Source organism: Zonotrichia leucophrys, chromosome 2 (assembly GCF_028769735.1).
Source record: "Zonotrichia leucophrys gambelii isolate GWCS_2022_RI chromosome 2, RI_Zleu_2.0, whole genome shotgun sequence".
In the NCBI taxonomy this organism is placed as follows: domain Eukaryota; kingdom Metazoa; phylum Chordata; class Aves; order Passeriformes; family Passerellidae; genus Zonotrichia; species Zonotrichia leucophrys.
The window spans coordinates 9639621-9658977 of NC_088171.1; the positions used below are offsets into that span (position 1 = coordinate 9639621).

General features: G+C 41.2%; 1 protein-coding gene across 2 annotated transcripts in view; it reads left to right on the top strand.

Annotated features, from left to right (window-relative positions):
• UBE3C (ubiquitin protein ligase E3C) overlaps positions 1 to 11920 on the top strand; it is a 77955-nt gene extending 66035 nt beyond the window's left edge. For both annotated transcript variants that reach the window (XM_064703900.1, XM_064703901.1), the window contains 4 exons: positions 2949 to 3137; positions 3234 to 3300; positions 4132 to 4262; positions 7373 to 11920. In XM_064703900.1, the coding sequence (XP_064559970.1) occupies positions 2949 to 3137; positions 3234 to 3300; positions 4132 to 4262; positions 7373 to 7543 (558 nt within the window). In that variant the 3' untranslated portion in view covers positions 7544 to 11920. The remainder of the gene's footprint in view (positions 1 to 2948; positions 3138 to 3233; positions 3301 to 4131; positions 4263 to 7372) is intronic.
• Positions 11921 to 19357: the final 7437 nt, after the last annotated feature.

Sequence of the window (19357 nt, forward strand, 5' to 3'; positions counted from 1 at the left end):
CTAGTGCTGGGATGAACTTAAAATACAGAAGTTTTCTAGAACACCCTGCCAGTAGTTCCCTTGGGCTGTTTTAGGAAGGAGGTCAGTTCAAGCATCTTTTAGTGTAAATACTGAGCTCACAGAAACTGTTGTATGCACATGGAGTGATAGCTGTTAGTGTATTGTTGGGTGTGCATATTCTTAAGAGATGCTTGATGAGTTAGGTGATACAAATATGCTTTAATGCATTTTAATGGCCTAATTCAGTGTGTCCATACCTCAGAGAGAGGGATTGTTTTAATTGGTGCCAAAAACTCAAGGGGTTCTGCAAAACAAGCAGAGAAGGTTTGTAAGTGGGTAGATAGTGAAGTGTTAGTAATACTGAGGTCACAACACTGATCTGTTCATGTGGAACATCTCTGGTTGCTCTGATCTTGTAAAGCTAAAGAGGATGAGAATTTAAGAAGTAAGAGAAAGCTTTCTGGTCTTGTTAGGCTTGGTAAAAGGTATTTTATAAGAGGAAATTAAAAGAACTGTCTTTAGTTCTATGTAAAAGTCTCTGGAAAGATGAATGAAGTTCCTGCCTTTAAGTAATACATCATGGATATATTTGAGGAGGAAGGAAAGAGCTGATTAAACTCTTCAACACTGAAATAAGGATAGTAGATATGAACAAACTTTACCCATTGGATTTGAAGTAAAAATTAGAATACTTCTTGTCAATAATTGGATTAATCTGATGATTAACTGTTCAGCAACAGTAGTAAAATTAGTACAGTGGATGAAGCACAGAGAGCTCAGCAGTGCAGGAGCCCCTTCCCATCAGCTGTTTCCACTGTGGTATGGAACATGTCCCACACTTCTATTAATACTCCATGTGGACTTTACCAGTAAAAATACCCTCAGGCCAGCCATTGGCCCCAGGCACTGGCCTGTCCCTTCTGGAAATGATCCCTGACTGTATCCCAAGCCAGGTGCTGTGATGGATCCCAGAGAGCCCTCCTGGCCCCTGTGGAAGGAACAAAGTAATCTGTATAGGGTGTGAAATGGTGCCACCTACACTGACACCTTCCTTTTGCTTAATTCTTGCAGGAGTAGGGTTTAAGCACTATCAGTACCTGCACACAGACATGGTGGAGTACTGATGAGTAGGAGCTAAGAAAAGCCAGAAGCTTGCAGCTGAAGGATTAAAGTGGGAAGTAAGACATATTTTTAACACCTGCTGTAATTCAGGTTGTGGTAGCTTATCAAAGAAAGTGATAGATGCAGAATCACAGGATTGCACGTCTCTAAAAATGCGCTCTAACTCATCTGTGGATTTATGGAGTTGAATACAGGAATCTCTAGACAGAATCCTTTGGCCTGTGATCTGGGAGGTCAGAATTCACAGATCTTAATGGTTTCTTTTGTCATAAAGAGCTATGAATCAAGAAAAAGTCTGAATGCTCAAAAGCACTGTGAATTTTTAATCATACCATTTTGCACATTTTGCTTAGTACATGAACAGCTTGCATTACTAGGTAACATGTTAGAAAAGAAGCTCTTCATGTGTTTAATTCTCTGTGCTCTAAAGATCCCATTATTACCACATACTGAAGTGCACTGTTGGTTTAAATGAAGAAATTGCTGACTCTAGAGTGTAGGGAAAAACCAACAGTTTTCGGAAGAGTTTAGAAGGTGATGGCATTACGTTTTTAGGTTTTTTAAATTCTTCTCTTAAGTACTCTAATAATACCTTCCAATTGGGCTGCTGCTTAACTGAATTAACCCCATGTAGTAAAGAGTAGAATATGTGAAGGCCTATAGTGTTCTAATTACAGCTATCTTTGAACCTGGTTTATATCTTAATGCAAGTACAGTGTCTTTAGTTCTGGAGTTTTTCTTTAAAAATTCTCCCATACTGAGGTACCTTGGTGCACTTGAAGGACAAAAGTTGAGCTTCCCAGTAAGACTTGATTTGTTTGGTTGTTTTTTTTTTACTTTGATTGAATATACTGAGTACATTTTCCACAGGATGAATTGTGAATGCTGAGCTTGGGATTTTGACTCAGCAGTACCGCAGCCTCCGGCCGGGTTTCAGGGTGTCCCCAGCGGGCTGCAGTGGATCCGGATAGCCCAGCCCTGCTCAGCACAGGCTGTCCCAGTTCCCAAGCAGTTCTTAGCCTCAGGCAACCTTAGCAAGCTTAAGTGATATCAGCTCTTTTAGTGATTATCAGCTCATTGTGATTTCAGCTCTTTGCTTGCTAGGTGCCAGTAGGCAGACACAGGGAGAGAGAGGAGAAGGCTGTGTGAGGTTCCACAGCAATGTCTTTATTGAATCTTCTGTGAAGGTTCTCAGTGACAGCTCTTCTCCTGAGCTGGGCAAAAGTAGAGGTTTTTATAGAATACAGGGGTTTTAGAAATTGTCCAATAGTAAGAGTCAAAGGAAAGTGGCCTATAGTCTTACAGAGAGATAAGCAAGGGTCCAAAGGGGGAAGAGAGGGGCTTCTAAGGTCCAGTCATCATGACTAGGCATTTCCTATCCTAGGCTGCTGACCCCCAGGGAGCCCTTGCAGGCTCTGGGGCTGCTACACAGCAGCCATTGCTTTACCATAATGTGACCCTGCAGAATTCACCAGCAGCAGCTGGGGAGGAGCCCAGCCAGTCAAACACAGCTTGCCTAATCCTGCTTTCTGATGACAAACCATGGGGCTGTGTGATGAGCTGCATTGGCAGTGGAGGTCTCAGTGCACAGAATGTGCTCTTACACATAACCAGAGAAAACACCTTTGTACCTCCTCCTAATCTTCTGTCTTCTTTGAGGTGAATATTCCTGAATGTGTGGTAGCCAACTTCAAAGGGATACATCACTGACTAGAATGTTTTAACTTCATAGGGATACATCACTGACTCGAGTGTTTTGCAGCCCCATTTCCCAGTTAGGGCACAGAAGTGCAGTTTGCCAGGTGATGAGCATGGCTGTGTTTTAGGTGGTTGAGCTGAAGCCAGGTGGGAAGGACATCCCCGTCACCAGCGCCAACCGGATCGCGTACATCCACCTGGTGGCCGACTACCGGCTGAACAAGCAGATCCGCCAGCACTGCCTGGCCTTCCGCCAGGGGCTGGCCAACGTCGTCAACCTCGAGTGGCTGCGCATGTTTGACCAGCAGGAAATACAGGTACTGTGCCTAAAGCTGCTCACAGCAACTGCCCCTAACAGAAATCATTGCTCATTTCTGCCTCTAATGGAACGCTCTCGTTTCCTTTGCCCTCAGGTTCTGACTTCTGGTGCACAAGTTCCGATTAGTTTGGATGACCTTAAGTCTTTCACAAACTATTCAGGTAAGCATATTTTACATAAATAAAAAAAATCTGTTATGACTGATTTGGGAATAACTGAACTTGCTTTTCATTCTACCTTTTAAAAAAAAAAGTTGCAGGGTCATTCTTGTTACTTTTGGCCAAATTCAGAAAATTGGTTAAAATTACAACCCAGTTTTATAAATGGTAGGAAATTGAGATACACAGTTTATTTTTTTCACATGCTTAAATGCAAGTTTATAGCCAGAAAACTTGAGGGCATTTATTTTCTAAATTAAAATTAGACTGTGTCTGATCAATCTGAAAATAAGTCTGCAAATTACTTTGGGATAGTAGTTTCTACTGCCTCATTTAGATACTTACCATTTCTCAGACAGTCTGAAGAGAGGTCATATATTTTGCTTTTGAAAAATGAAGGTATCATACTTAATTTGTCCCGTGCATTTATCATGAATGTAATCAAAAAGTAGCTACCAAATCATGAGTTCACATCTAAGCTTACCTCAGGGTGAGCAAATTCATTCAATAACATCCTGGGTCGTGCAGATTTTGCCCACTCTTGGAGTGAAAGGCAATAATCTGAAGTTACTAGCTAAATACTAAACTAAATTAATTTAAAATAGGCTTCAGTGAAGAAAACTGCATTTAAGAAGCTGAAGGATAAAGTAGCACAGCTAAGCAATGAAACTGAAATTGCAGTGATGGCAGATATGTAGGTACCAGAAGTTAACAATACAAGCCTGCTGGCTGTAATATTTTCCCCAGACCTTCAAGATTGATGCTAGGTTTTCTGAAGAATTTATTTATTACGTAGAACTATTCTAGCTGTAAATCATTTAAATCTCATTGTAGGTGGCTACACAGCAGACCATCCTGTAATTAAAATATTTTGGAGGGTTGTAGAAAGCTTCACTGATGAAGAGAAACGCAAACTGCTCAAATTTGTAACGAGCTGTTCTCGACCACCTCTTCTGGGGTTCAAGGTATGTCCTCTGACTTCCTGGCAAGCTTTTAGAAATGCTGCAGATGTTGGTTCCAGTTTTTCTTGTCTAGGAATCTGCAATTTGAGAATTCTCATCCATGACTACAGAAACAGCTTCAATGTTTGCATTTGCATGTATAATAAGTACAGTTTTAAAATATGTAATGAAGTGTTCTTTTGCTTTCTGTTTTAACTATGAAATTTGATAAGCCTGCAAATCACTGATTAGGGCACTTGCTGTGTGTGATGGAAGGTCCTTGCTGCCATTTCATGTTGTGCAGAAGGAGAGTTGCTACCAGTTTCAAGCAACAGGTTGGGTTAAGCCTAGTGTCTTCTAAGTCAGGCAAAAGAGAAGTTAAAATATGAAAGCAGTTATGAAATTTGATCCTCTTAAATTAAGCATTTGAAGCAGGACATGTATTTTCTTGTAATTGCCATTTATCTGCTTGTAGCTCACATCTCATTACTCTTAGCAGCAAAATATTCAGCTGCAGTCCAGATTGCTATTTACAAGGAAGCTTAAGTATCAAAATCTGCTGTATTGCTGATAAAACTAAAGAGAGGCCAAGGCAAGGTGAAGACATTTTGAAACTAAATTCTGGTGTTGTTCTACCCATGAATTTCAGTGGACTGCAAAATTTTGGCTAAGAACCAGCCATCACATCATTTCCTCTAAAATGTGGGAACATTCAGTGCTGTGTGGTGGTGTTACCATGTGGATGGATGGGCAACATCCTCCATCTTCAGTATCTGTAATCTATAGCTCAGCCACACTCCTTTTATAGACATCTAGGATTGGAGCTGGCACTTTCAGTTGCTGATTGGTCTGACTGTTCATGTGTCAGCTTCAGGATAAAATGAGTCATGTCTCAGGCTCCCCAAAACATGCTAACCAGATCCCCTTTAACAGTAAAGAGTGTCCATAGATAGGGATATGGAGACAGTGGACATGGCTGTTGAATCACATGAATCCTGTCTCTGGTATTTATCTATTGATGTGATTCCTTATTTAAAAATCTGCAGGCTTTTCTCCTAAACCCCCCAAGTCCATGCAGATATCACTGTGCAATATTCTAGCAATAAATAGGATTTTACAGGACAGCAGGAGGAGCAATTGGAAAACTTTGGGATGAGACCAGGATAGAACAGTGCACATCAGTCACATAAGGAAGGGAGAACTGGGAAACAACTGGGGAAACCAAGTAAGCAGAAGTTCCCATTGGTTGTCATCCTCTTTAATTACAAGGGGAGAGGAGGAAATGCAGATGTAGGTACCCAGCTTTGAGGTATCCGGTGTGACATTTGAAGAGATGGAGGAAGTGAATCAAAATTCTAAAAATGTTCAGGCTGACAGTGGCACACTCAAAAGCTAAATGTGGAAAGCTGCAGTTGGTGTGTTCACTTGGGAGATGGGCCACAAACTGCCTGTAGCAGACATGGCTGGGAAAAAATGAGAATTAGTCACCAGACTTTCAGCATGAAAGCAGTAAGTTAAAAGATGAATTCAGTGTACAAGGGGCTTGCATGCTCAGCCACAGGCAGCAGTGTTGGCAGAGGAAGCAGCTGAAAGGGCATTAGAGCTGCTCTGCTGGCTCTGAGCGGGACCTCAGCTGGGGTGGCTGCAGCAGGACCTGTGAACAGGGATTTGCCTCCAGAGCAGGGGCTTGCCTGGAAAGGCAGTGGGTGACTGTGTTTGTTATCAGCAGAAATGTGTTGCTAGCCCCTGACAGGGCATTGTTTGGAGCTTGGGAAATGCAGAGTGGGAGGCCACAGGAGTGCTGAGTATTGCCAGGCAAGTAAGCATGAAAACGTGTTTATGTTGATGGGAGACATGAACACAAACCATCTTCAAAATCTGTGTGCACTTCCAGTGTGTGTGCTGTATTTTTCTGGGAGAAACACAATTTCTGGTTCTCTCTCTGAAGTTTTCTGTGTATTTCAGGTTCTCACTCTGAAGTTTTCTATGTATGCATTATATTGTGGGACCAGCATGTTTTCTTTAAGTCAGTGCATGTTAATTTAAGATTAGGAAATATCTTGACAGTCATAGCTTATAGATAACATAGTCTAGCTTTGCATCATTTAAAAATGTTCAACTTTCATTGCCAGAGTCAGGTTCAGAATAACATTTACTAAAGCTAATTAAAGTTTAATAAGTTTAATAAATGCGATTGTTACAGATTAAAAAAAGAATTATTAAAGTGTGGTTGAAAATTGTTAAGTTCCAATCAGGTCACATAATAAATTGATGATACTTTTCCCTTCCAAACTATTGCAGTTTCCCAGTGTACAGTATTTAATTATGCAACAAATGGTGCCCTTGGCATGACATTTCAATTTAGAACTCCATTTTTCCATTTTTAAAGCTAGAGTAGGGGAATTCAATTAGCATTTTGAAAGGAACACTAAAAATGCAACATTTTAGCCATGAAATACTTTTAAGGCCTCCATTTGAACAATAATTTAGCTTAGAATCTCATTGACCTTTTGCCTTTGAAGCTGGAATTTTTTTCCAGTTTCTGAAATCAGAACTTTTTTACCTCAGGCAAGCATTTGATAAAATGAATACTGTGTTGCCAGCAAAAGCAGTGATTTGGAGGTAACAAATAAATATATTTTTCACTATACTACTTTTTGGAAGATGATAAATGGGATATTATTAAACCAGTTAAATACTACATACAAAATGTCTTTAAAGCATGTTCTTCAGATCAGTAGTTAATGCATCAAAGAATAATCAGGGTTTGACAAATTTTTATCATTACAGACTCACTATGCCCATTGATATTATGTTTGTGTAGCACTGCAAATTTGTACCATAGACTGTATGAACAACAACAAATCATTATGTTTTCCTTAGAATCACATAAATTGCTCTGTGTGTTCCAAATTAGTGGATCTTGTTGGGACAAGGCAGAGGGAGACTACACAATTCAAGAGTGGCTTTGGTGGTATGAGGAGTGAAAGAAATGGCACTTGAGTGTCATTGTGACAGGTTTTCATCCAGTGATTTACTTTGTAGAAATGTGTGCCAGCTGCTACAGGGCAGTTTTGGCTTTTGTATACCTTTTTTTGATATGTGGTTGTTTTTTGTTTTGGTTGCATTTCCAGGAGTTATATCCTGCATTTTGCATTCACAATGGAGGATCAGATTTAGACAGGCTGCCTACTGCCAGTACCTGCATGAACTTGCTGAAGCTTCCTGAGTTTTATGACGAGAACCTGATGCGAAGCAAGCTCCTCTATGCCATTGAATGTGCTGCTGGATTTGAACTCAGCTGAGTCCAAGCCATGCTTGTGTGGATGACCTGCAGAAGAACGAACCAGTGCCTACTCTATAAGCAGCACCCATACCCAAGCAGTTTTAAGGGAATTCTGTCTACATTTCTGCAGCTCTTGTGTCTTACCAAATGCCCTCAAATAGGTTTCATTTCTAAACACGATTTCTTAGTTAGCTTCCATTACTGAATATTGCGTTGACACTGCTTTATGACTGAAAACAATGAATGCTGTGTGCAGCGTGGCTGATTTCTGTGTTGATGTGGAGAAAGAGCACATTTAAAGAACAGTGACATCTCAGTGAAATTAACCAAAGATGAAGCTTTGGCTTTGTGCTGTTCAAACATAAATAATTTTGCAAACTGGCAATAAAGTTGTGTACTGTGCGGTGCATTGGGATGAGACAGGGCTAACATCCTGTAATTAATCTTGTAGAAGGAAGGCAAGCAGATGTTTGCAGATATCCCAGAATTGAGAGGATGAAAATGCTCATTTCTGACAACCTAACATTGTAACTTATATTGTAGAGTTGTTTACAAATCATGGAGAGATGGGCAATCACCAACCATATGAAATTCAACCAGGGCAAGTGCTGAGTTCTGCACCTGGGACAGGGCAGCCCTGGCTGTGTGGACAGGCTGGGCAATGAGGGGCTGGAGAGCAGCTGTGGAAAGGGACCTTGGGGTCCTGCTTGATGGCAATTTGAACATGAGCCAGCAGTGCCCTGGCAGCCAGGAGGGCCAGCCCTGTCCTGGGGCATCAGGCACAGCCTTGCCAGCTGGGCAGGGGAGGGGAGTGTCCCACTCTGCTCTGGGCTGGCACAGCCTCGCCTTGAGTGCTGGGGGCAGGTGTTGGTGCCACAATATAAAGAAGACATTGAGCCATTAGAGAGCATCCAGAGGAGGCCATGAGGGTGGTGCAGGGCCAGGAGGGGAAGCTGTGTGAGGAGTGGCTGAGGTCACTTGGCCTGTTCAGCCTGGAGGAGACTGAGGGGAGACCTCACTGCAGTAACACCACCTTGTGAGGGGAAGAGGAGAGGCAGGCACTGATCTGTGTGACAGTGATGAGACCTGAGGAAACAGCATGGAGCTGGACTGGGGAAGGTTCAGGTTGGGTGTCATGAAATGGTTTCTCACCCAGAGTGTGGTTGGGCTCTGGAACAGGCTCCCCAGGGCGGTGGTCACAGCCCCAGGTCTGCCAGAGTTCAAGAAGCATTTGAAAAATGCTCTCAGACACTTGTGACTCTTGGGTTGTGCTGTGCAGGACCAGGAGTTGGACTGGATGATCCTGATTGACCCCTTCCAACTCAGCATAGTGCATGATGCTCTGACAGTTGTTGCAGATCTGATTTTGTTTCATATTACCTTCCCTCAAGATGGTAGACACTGAGATAAAATGGGTGTAATATTCCATTTGTGCTTTTTGAAACACTTTGAAGAAAACAGATTTGCATTATTTTAAGTTCAACCTTTGCTGCATCATTATCACTTGGACACTGTTCTGAATGGATGTGACTTTCCAGGTTTTCTCTGTCCTGTTCTGTCTTTTGTGCCTGTACAGGTTTGTTGATGGTTGGTTGGTTTTAAATGAATCAGTCTCCTATTGCATACAGTACATATAGAAATCACCACTTTGGAAAAATATACATGTAATAATTATTAAAGTTATTTGAACCAAAGTTATCAGGCTTTATCTTTTATATTTGAAGCCTGTGGTGTTCACATTCCTTTTCCCTATCATTTCTTTCCATCTTAAATGCCATATCTGTGCCGTAGACACTAAACAAATTAACTTCTCTTTGTGATTAAACAGCTTTTATATCCATTTCCCTGCAGTATTTCTGCTGAGAAAAGTAAGTGGGAATATGCTGCTTAATGTAATTTGATATCTGGGGAGAAAAATTGCTCTCACATGGAAGGAGCTGATCCTCTAACAGTAGGCACATCGTAGGGTTTCGTATGCAAACTCCAGGGAGTTTAGAAAAGGAGTTATAGTTCAGACTGTAAGATTCATCAGTCCATCCCTCTGAACTTTACTTTTATATTTTAAATCATCAAAAATTACAATCAAATTTGTATTCATCTCTTATGCAAAAAAATATTTTGCTGTTACTGGAAACTCTGCTGGATTTCCTATTTAATAAGCAGTAACCAGCAATATCCTTTTAAATGTGGGGGAACTGAGTGGTTTTAAGATGTTTACTAGTAACCATATAAAAATGTATAATTTCTTAATTTGGGTAATAAATGAAGTGTTAAAATACTATTTGTAGTCTTGATGTACAGAAATAAAATTATTGGTTTTCTTTTTGGTTTTGCTTTAGGCTTTTTATTTATGTTAAATGTTACATGCTCAACCTATTCTTTATCCCAAATTCTTTTCTTGTATATTTTTCTACATAAATTATGAAACTTGTAAAGAAGTTGAAGAGATCAGTAATAGTGAAACTGCCTCCTCCTAATTCAAAACCTGAACACTTCTTTTAGATAGCATTATTTATTTTAGAACCTAATGCTTTAAATATTTTGAAATTATTTTTCAATTCCATTATTTTGCTACATTGAGTAGTGTTGTATCTGTATTTTGTAAAATTAAATTAAATTTTTCTATTAAATATTTGTATTTTGAAGATTGTGTTGGAGTCATGCCAAGTACTGGTGACTGGTACTGTCCACTTTGTGCTTTTGAAAAGGAGCCAGTGCCCACTATTGCTGTGTGTGGCCAGGAGAGCAGGGGAGCCACAGGGAGGGTAGGCTGGGGGAGTGTGACTGCACAGGGCTGTAATGGCAGCAAGCACAGAGCTGCAGAAACCTCCAGGAGAGAACCTGAGTTTGCTGGCAGTACTGTGGTGTTTCATTTCTTTGTCCTGCAGCACTCAGTGACGTTTGTGTCCTGTAGATGTGACACTGGCACAGGCAGTCAGAGCAGATGTGTGTCCCTGTGCACAGGTGTGTGCAGCTGCACCCCTTCAGATCCAGGCTGCACTGAGGGCACAGTGGGGCTTTCCCTGGAGCAGCCAGTGCTTGCAGCTCTGCCAGCTGCTCTCAGGCACGCAGGGTGAAGCACGAGTTCTGCTTTTCAATGATCTATTGCTGGATGTTTTAAGGAACAGGAGGTAAAGGTGTGAGAGGTAACAGTCACGTCCTGGGGAGCAGCGGGTTAGAAATGATCTCTTGTAGCACTTACATAGCAAGAATTGTTTCTATGTGAAGCTGGATTTTCTGGATTTTAAAAGAAGAGCAAACTGTCCCCCAGTGGTGATGCTCCCAGGGTTGAGGTAGGCAGAGGCAGGAGCACTCTGCATGCAAGCAACCTGGAATTTTATTGTAGATTTGATCATCAGAATTAAAGCAGTAATAATTATGAGTTTGGGGTTGGTTTCTGTACAAGACAGCCCTTCCTTAAAGTACTACAGTGTTTCTTCCTCCTAGTTCAGTACTTGCTTTTGAAAAAGCAAGCATTTTCTGATTGGTTTTTGTTTTCAACCAGGTTTGGGTTTGTAGTTTTGTAACCTGTTCTACAAACATTTTTGTCAAGGTCTGTATGATAGAAGAGTTCACAAATTTTTCACCTCTACAAAGTTCAAAGGCGTTAAAAGTGGAATAAAGAAATAAAATTAGCACTTGGTCTCTTTCTTCCAGTGAGAGTTTTTCCAGATGGGGGTTCAGTCCTATTAGGTAGATTAAAATAAAATAAAGCACAGCAAACCAAACCAGGAGTAATTGGCCTTGTACTTAATCTCTGTTGTCTTCCATCATGGTCCTGAAAGCCAGACTTGTATAAATGTAACAAAGCTGATTTCTAGGGAACATTTCTATATCTTTAGAAGAGGGAAGATTTTGCTCCAGTTCCCTGCATAAACACTGAGCTGACAGAAGTTTGATTTGAATGAGGAGGATATCTTCAGGTATTTTTTGGGGAGGTGCTCCATAAAAATAATAAAAAATGAGCTTCCTGATGCTATTAGTAGCAGTGTTGACTTTTTTTTTTTTTTTGGCATCACTTGAATAATAGAGCACAAACATTCTCAATAAATTCTGTCAGAGAAAAAACTGAATGCAGTGAGTTCATACATTTCAGTTTCTACCAAAAACTGTTAGTTAAATACCAGTTACCACATATTCTTGCCAGCACTGAAAAGCACTACAGCACAGAAAAAAAAAAAGGAAAAAGAGGAATATTTGTTGGACCTGTAATATTTGCTAATATACATGAATCTGTGTTAATAATGGTTTGTGATGTAAATGCTTGTTATTTTTTTTTCATGATGCTTTTGCCTGTCAGTGAAGGAGAGAAGAAATTAACATGGTCTGTAAAACTGATCAGGATATCTATATTTTTATTGACTTCTGCTTTTGTGAATAAAATAATTGGAGTTTTCTTGAAACTCTGCAGAAACACTCATTTTTTTGCAGTAAATTGTGCATTTTCTTGTTAAAAACTGATGGTACTGAGTAAGTTTTAAAAGAATCTAATATTAACTGCTTCTTGGTCTTGATAGTACTGATGGAACTGGCCACCCATGGCAGTGATGGAGTCACACTGGTGGAGGAATTTAAAATTCCTGGAGATGTGTCACTGAGGGATGTGGTTCAGTGCTGGGATTGGCAGGGCTGGGTTAATGGCTGGCCTCAGTCATCACTGTTTTCCAAACATTCCTATTCTGCTTTGGGATGGTTCCTACCTTCAGCTTTCGAGCTGTGATTCCCCACTCTGCCAAGGAAGCTGCAGCTCTGAGGGTTACCTTTGTTCAGGGTGTCTTCCAAACAATGCACTTGCTCTGCTTTGTAAAAACTTCTTCAGAATCTTTGGAAAGAATAAAACTCCATGGATAGAAGTCTGAGAAGCTGTAATTGATATTGAGGAATGCTACTCTGTCAGCAAACACAAAAATTTCAGCTTCTTCTGGAATTCTAGCACATGTGGGCTCATCTGAAGGTGCAATTTAGTTTTTATCTCCTTTGATAATTAGACTTACCTGCTTCCCTTTGCTCATTTATTATTTTTATTGCTAAATACACTTTTAGTTCTACTTTAACATTTATAAAGTTAGTATTGTGCATATTTCTTTTTGAATGTTTAGAAATAGCAGCATATATGCTTTACCTGCTACTAAAAATGTGGTGAACATAAAACTACACGAAACTCCTCTTGTAGGGCATTTCCTAATTTGTAACATTAATAAAAGCACAAATGCCCATGTAACTGACCTGTTTTTCAGTGTGTATCTGGTAGTCTGGAAAGGGCATTACATTTCTCATGTGTGTAGAGAGGCAAGAAGTGATCGTGAAGTTACACAGGCTGAATCCATTGAAGGGAACACCAAGTAGCTGAAGTCAGGGGAATGTCTGGAGATCACCTACTCCAACCCCAGCTCAAAGCAGGGTCCAGCTACAGCAGGTTGGGCAAGACCTTCACCTGTGGAGTTCTGAATGTCTTGGATGGAGAATCCACAGTTTCTCTGGGCAACTTGTTTTCAGTGTTCAATTGACTTCACAATAAAACCTTTTAAATCAGGTTTAAACACATTTCTTATTTTCCAGTTTGTGCCCATTGCCTCTTGTTCTGTGGGGCAATATTAAGGAATCTGAGCCTTCTCCAGGCTGAACAACTCAGCTGTCTCAGCCTCTCCTGCTATGACACAGCTTCCAAGGCTGTAACCATCTTTCTCTGCCTTGCTTGTTAGTGACCCCAGCAGCATCTTCAAAATTCCTTCTGTGGCCTTTGATGTGACTGGGGACTGAGTTAAGTGACAGTAAATCTCTTCCTTGTCACATTCCTGTGGTTGTTAATCAGTGGCACTTACCAGGTAAGGTTGGATTTAAGATTTTGTGGCTTTGCTTTTTCAACCTCCACTGCTGCTTTGACTTTCCAAGGATTTTGCAAATCTTTTATCAATGTAAAATAACAGACTGGGTAAAAACTGAGTTCTGAATTATTTTCACAAATTTTTATAGATAGGATGCTAAACATTGATATAAAAACCATAGGACCAGTGTTAAATCACCTAAATGTATATTTGCTTCTGCCACCAGCAGTGTCAAACACCCAAGTGCAACCTCTTGTGCAAACTCTTCTGAAGGTTGAGTAGCCCAGAATTTAGCAAAGCACATCAGACAACAGGAGAAACATGGGAATTCTGAATGGCAAAAATGGGGCATAATAAAGGCAGGCACAGATGTCCTGCAGCTTGATTTTACACTGTCAAGGGATGAGCTCTTCCTGTGTGATGGTTAAATCACTGCCACATTTATTGCCAGAATAGTTGCTCTCCAGTCTGGGTCTAAGCCTCCCTGTCCACAGCTCTGCAGAATCACATTCTGTTTGCAGAGTTGGTTCATGTATTTATAGGAGCAGCATGCTCAAATTTCCTACTATATTTAACATCATTCTTTTCTGCATTCCCAGAGCAGCTGTTTGTTCATTCTGTGTAACATTTAACTGAAAAGTAGTTTTGCATTATTTCTATTTTATTCCTTGTTTATAGTTACACATAGTTCTTGATTGCTGAAGAGAGAAGCAGGCATTCACCAGATGGTGTTATTTCAGATCCTCCTGCTACTGCTGCTTGCCCAAATGTTAGACCTGGGACAAGCATTTCTCCTCAGTTGCTATGTAGTTTTGCTGTATGTTGTCAAACAAACCTGCTGAAGGAAAAGTTTCTTTTAGCCCTTGTGTCTTAAGAATTATTTTCATTACAGCTCTGTTTTTCTTTTTTCCCCTTTTCACTTTTCAGGCAAAAGGCAGCAGAGCTCAAAGTTCTGCAGAGATACTTCAGGTATAATTATCTGGTAGATCCATCTGGCTATTGAAAAATTACATAGAATTAACTGATATTTCACATTGTCATATGAAGAAAAAAGCATATCCCTGATCAAGGTAATGAACATAAATGCTGATCAAGCTGTCCTTGCAAAGAATAAGCACTTGGCATAAGCTGTGAGATCATCTGACTGCCCCCAGTAGTTGCTGGGTTGTTGTGTGCAGACCCCAAATAATCAGCAGAATACATCTGATATTTCAGGAGGAATTGGCAAAAATATCAACTATGCTGAAGTGTTTTAACCACTTTCAAAAGCATCCACTTAGCTCAGGCTTCTGCACACAAAGAGGAGTCCAGATAAACTTGCAGCCTCTAGATTACCTAAGACACACCGTACCAATGAAAACTGAGGTTGTGTTTGACAGGCCAACACTGGAGAATGCAAGGGAAAATGGGTTATTTTGTGCTTTTAATGCTTCTAGTGAAAGTTTCAAACTCAAGGTGTATTCCCCATATTTCAAGTCTAATTGTTTCTGATAAACTATCAGCAAAAAGTTAATGCTTGTATTTAATTAAGTGCCACTTTCCAGAATTACTTTGCCAGCAGTGCTATAATTAGATGACGTGAGAACAGTCTTTGATACATATGCTCATATTCTTTGTTAACACCAAAAATAGAATCTGTAAATCTGTAAATAGAAAAACGAGATGCATTAAAGCAGCAGGGCAGAGCAGCAGGCTGGGAAGGCTACAGCCATTACCACCCCAGGAGGATTAATATTAATGTCTCTCTAATGCAGCATTTTTAAGCATTTCTTGTGTTCTGATGGGCTTTATATAATTGACCTCCACAAATCATAAAAGATGGTTTAAAAAAAGAATCTGGGAACTATGTGAATTGCCAATACCTCCTGGAATGCTGCCACGTGATTTCCATCATTAGGTTATAGCTACCAGTTAGGGCTGAATTCATCTCACTGAGCTTCAGGCATCTGTGGGGTGGCTGTGAGGCACCTGGGGAGAAAAGGCAGCCCCAGGACAGAGCTCTGGCAGGAGGCTCCTTCTGTACTGAGACACAAAAGCAAAAATTCCACCCTCTCCAAAGAGGATGGGATGAACTGTGCCCTGGAGGTGCCCTCTCCTCTCTCTTCACAGTCAGTGCCTCAAACTGGATGTCTGAGACAGCTGAAGTTGGGTGAAGTGACCAGACCTTTCCCTCGTGTTCCTAGAGGAGAGCTGAAAGTTCTCAAACAATTAAGGTTCTTTGATAGCAGTGTTTATCCTGACTCAATGACTCAGCACTTGGATATCAGCCTGGATCTCTGATACCAGCTTTAACAGACCCACCAGAACTTTTGTTACTGGAATGTTGATGCTCTGCCAGCAACATCAGATTTAATGTCCCTTAACACAGTGCTCCAGGCTTCTGCTGCAAGCAGGGAGCCATAAAAACAGAGGACACTTTGACTTCATACTTCTGCAAATACCTTTGAAGGTTTTCTGAATCTAAAAGCTTTTCAGTTTTATTAATCCTATAAATAGAACTAATTAAAAATGTTAATGAGCCAGTTATGTAATCCTTTTGGATTTCAGCAAAACTTTCAATAGTGTCTCTCCCAGGATCCTTCTGGACAAAATGTCCAGCACACAGCTGGATAAACACAGCCTGGGCTGGGTGAGCAATGGGCTCAGGGTCAGCACAAAGGCTTCCAGTGGAGGGGGTCACACCAGGCTGGTGTCCTGTCCCCAGTGGGCTTCCACAGGCCCCAGCCCTGTGGAACAACATCCTCACAAATGACTTGGATGCAGGGCTGGAAGGGACACTAAGTGTGCCAAGGACACTAAACTGGGAGGAGTTGCTGCCTCCCTTGAGGGAAGAGAGGCCCTGCAGAGACCCAGACAAATCTGAGGGCTGGGCAATCTCCAACCACATGAAGTTCAACCAGGGCAATCCTGGGTGGATGTGCTTCAGTACCCCCTGCAGTGCCTCTTCTGTGGGTTTTGCCATGTGCTATTTTAATTGAAATCACCTGCCTTTCCCTGGAACAGAGAATAGAAAATTAAATATCATGTCATGTGCACAATTGGAGCAAACTTTAAAAAAGTAAATAATTCTTATTATTGTTCAGTATTAGAGATAATCTGAGCTATCAAAGATTGTAATTTAAAAAAAAAAAGAGGTGCCCTAATAAATTATATTTGTATTTGGCAGCTCTGTAAAATGCCCATTCTGAGAAGTCTTGGGAAATGCCTTCATATCTTCTTCAAAGAAAAGCATAAACCAATTAAAATATATTTTTGATTTAGTAAAAATAATTATACAGTCTTTTGTTTTCATCTATAACTTTGTTAGGAAGCATTTATTTACATTCTCAGTGTTTTGCTGAGGCACTTTACCTTCTCATACCTTCCTTTCTCCAAATGCAAAATTGGTCTGTAAGCCTTCCCAAATATTATTCCTATATCAGAAGGATGCTGAATCAGGGCTATTCTGTCTAGAGTCAGAACAGTGTTAGAAAATCTCTGGGCAGATAAATGTAATGATAACAATTGTGGTTAAAGAAGCCATGGTCGTTTTGCATTGATGCAGGCAGTGTTTGGATTCCGACCCTCTAGTTCCATGTGGAATCATGCTTCTTTGCCTCGTTCTTGTTTGCTTGGATAAAAAGAAAGTTTTATGGTTGGCATCCATCATATCTTAACTGTAAATATAAAATCTGTTCTTTAAATTATTAAAGGAAAGAAACTGCCTTGTGCAACTTCTGTCTTGTTTGCTGTAGCTCAGGCTTTAGGACCCTGTGACCGTGTTCACAGGGGTTCCTGAATGAGGGAAGAGATGAGGATCTGACTCCATGTTTCAGAAGGTTGATTTATTATTTTATTATATATATTACATTAAAACTATATTAAAAGAACAGAAGAAAGGATTTCATCAGAAGGCTAACTAAGAATAGAATAGCAAGGAATGATAACAAAGGTTTGTGGCACAGACAGAGAGCCCGAGCCAGCTGGGCTGTGATTGGCTATTAATTACAAACATTTAACATGGGCTAATCAAAGATTTACTTGTTGCATTCCACAGCAGCAGATAATCAAAGTTTACATTTTGTTCCTGAGGCCTCACAGCTTCTCAGGAGGCAAAATCTTAAGGAGAGGATTTTTCAGAAAAAATGTCTGCGACAGGACCCTTCAATTTTTTTCTCCCCAGTCATTAGTTATGAACGGTTGGGGAAAACCCATTATTTCCACATCAAGAAATGTTTAAAGGATTAAATCAAAATTTTATATGGTCTCCTCCCACACCTCACAGTACTGACCTGCCTTTGCCTTTGCCAGGCTGTGAATGCTGAGGTGTGAACCTCACCCATAGGAAGAGCCAGTCTAACCTACAAATCCTTTGGCTTTTGTCTTTCCAAGTGGACCAGCGACTGGGATCCACAGCTCCTTGCTGATGAGAAACTAATAATGGATGAGGTATCCCTCTGCTCTAATTTTGAAGAATTATTTCCATAACCACAACTTAGCATCAACAATATTTCTTTTGAAGCTTGCATTTCCCCAAAGCACCAAGCCTATACTTAGGGTTATCCTACTACTTGTCCTGCAGATTGTTTTAGGTTTTCTTCCCCTGCCTTATTCCAAGGTGGCTTTTGTCTTTTTGAGCTAACTCCACTTCCACACAAACGCTTCCTAAATAATGAGTAGACTTTTAATTGACTTTATTTGGGAAGCATGCATTTTAGGCGTGGAAACTCTCTAACTTCACTTTGGTGATGTATAAATTAATGCCTCCACTTTTTAAATAAGGGGCAAGAAATATAATTTTACAGCAATTTAAAACATGGATAAATACTACATTTTAAAAATAGAATAACAACTTTGCTGCCCTATACTTTGCTTTCAGCCATGGCACTCAGAAGACCACATACTTGAATATAACACAAAGGATGCTCCAATACAGTCACCCAGTGAAGGGCTGTATCCAGGTGCTACATGCAGGGAGAGGAATCTGACTTCAAAGGAATTGTGTGCCAGAGTTACAACTTTTGAGACTACAGCTTAAACACACAAGGGAAAAAAAAATTTGTCATCTCACCTTGAGCACCCAGACTCACCTATTCAAAGAATGTTTCTTAAAATTATTGTTTTTTCAGCTTTTCCTACAGCACCACACCCAGGCTTTACTTTTTGCATTTTCCCTCACATAATCCCAGAATGGGTCAGGCTGAAAGGGTCAATCTGGTCCAACCTCCTGCTCAAGCAAGGTCACCCAAAGCACACGGCACAGGATTGTGTTCAGATGGTTCTGGAGTATCTCCAGTGAGGGAGAGAGACTCCACAGCTTCTCTGGGCAATCTGTTCCAGTGCAGTAAAGAAGTAAAGAATTAAAGTAGAAGAAGTAAACAGTAAAGAAGTTCTTCCTCATGTTCAGGTGGAGCTTTTGTGCCTCAGTTTCTGCCCATTGCCTCATCTCCTGTTGCTGGGCACCACCGAGCAGAGCCTGGCCCATCCGCTTGGCAATCCCAGTTTTTGAGAGTAAGGACCCCAAAGGGGAAGAAATTTTGTCATTGCACTTCTAGCAGCCAAACTCACCTATTCAAAGAATGTTTCTTAACATTATTCTTTTTTCTTCTCCCTTCCCCTCAGCTGCCCACCCGAGCACTGCTGCACAAAATCACATTGTCAGAAAAAAACCTCTGAGAGTCCAGCCCGTGACTGAACACCAGCACTATGCCCACCAGACAAGCTGTGATTCTGTGGAACTGGGAGCAGCCATGGCTGTTTGCAGCCCATGACCGAACACAACCGTGCCCACCAGACACGCTGCGATTCCGTTGAGCCGGGAGCAGTCACCGCTGTTCAAAACGCGCGGTGCACAAACAAACCCGCCATGACCCTGCCCCGCCCGGAGCCCTGCCCTCCCGAAGCCCCGCCCCCATTGGAAGCCCCGCCCTTCCCGCGGCCCCGCCCCGCCCCGGTGCAGCCCCGCCGGCGGCCGGCAGGGGGCGCTCTCCACTCGCACGGGACACCCGGCGGGGCCGTTCGAGAAGCTT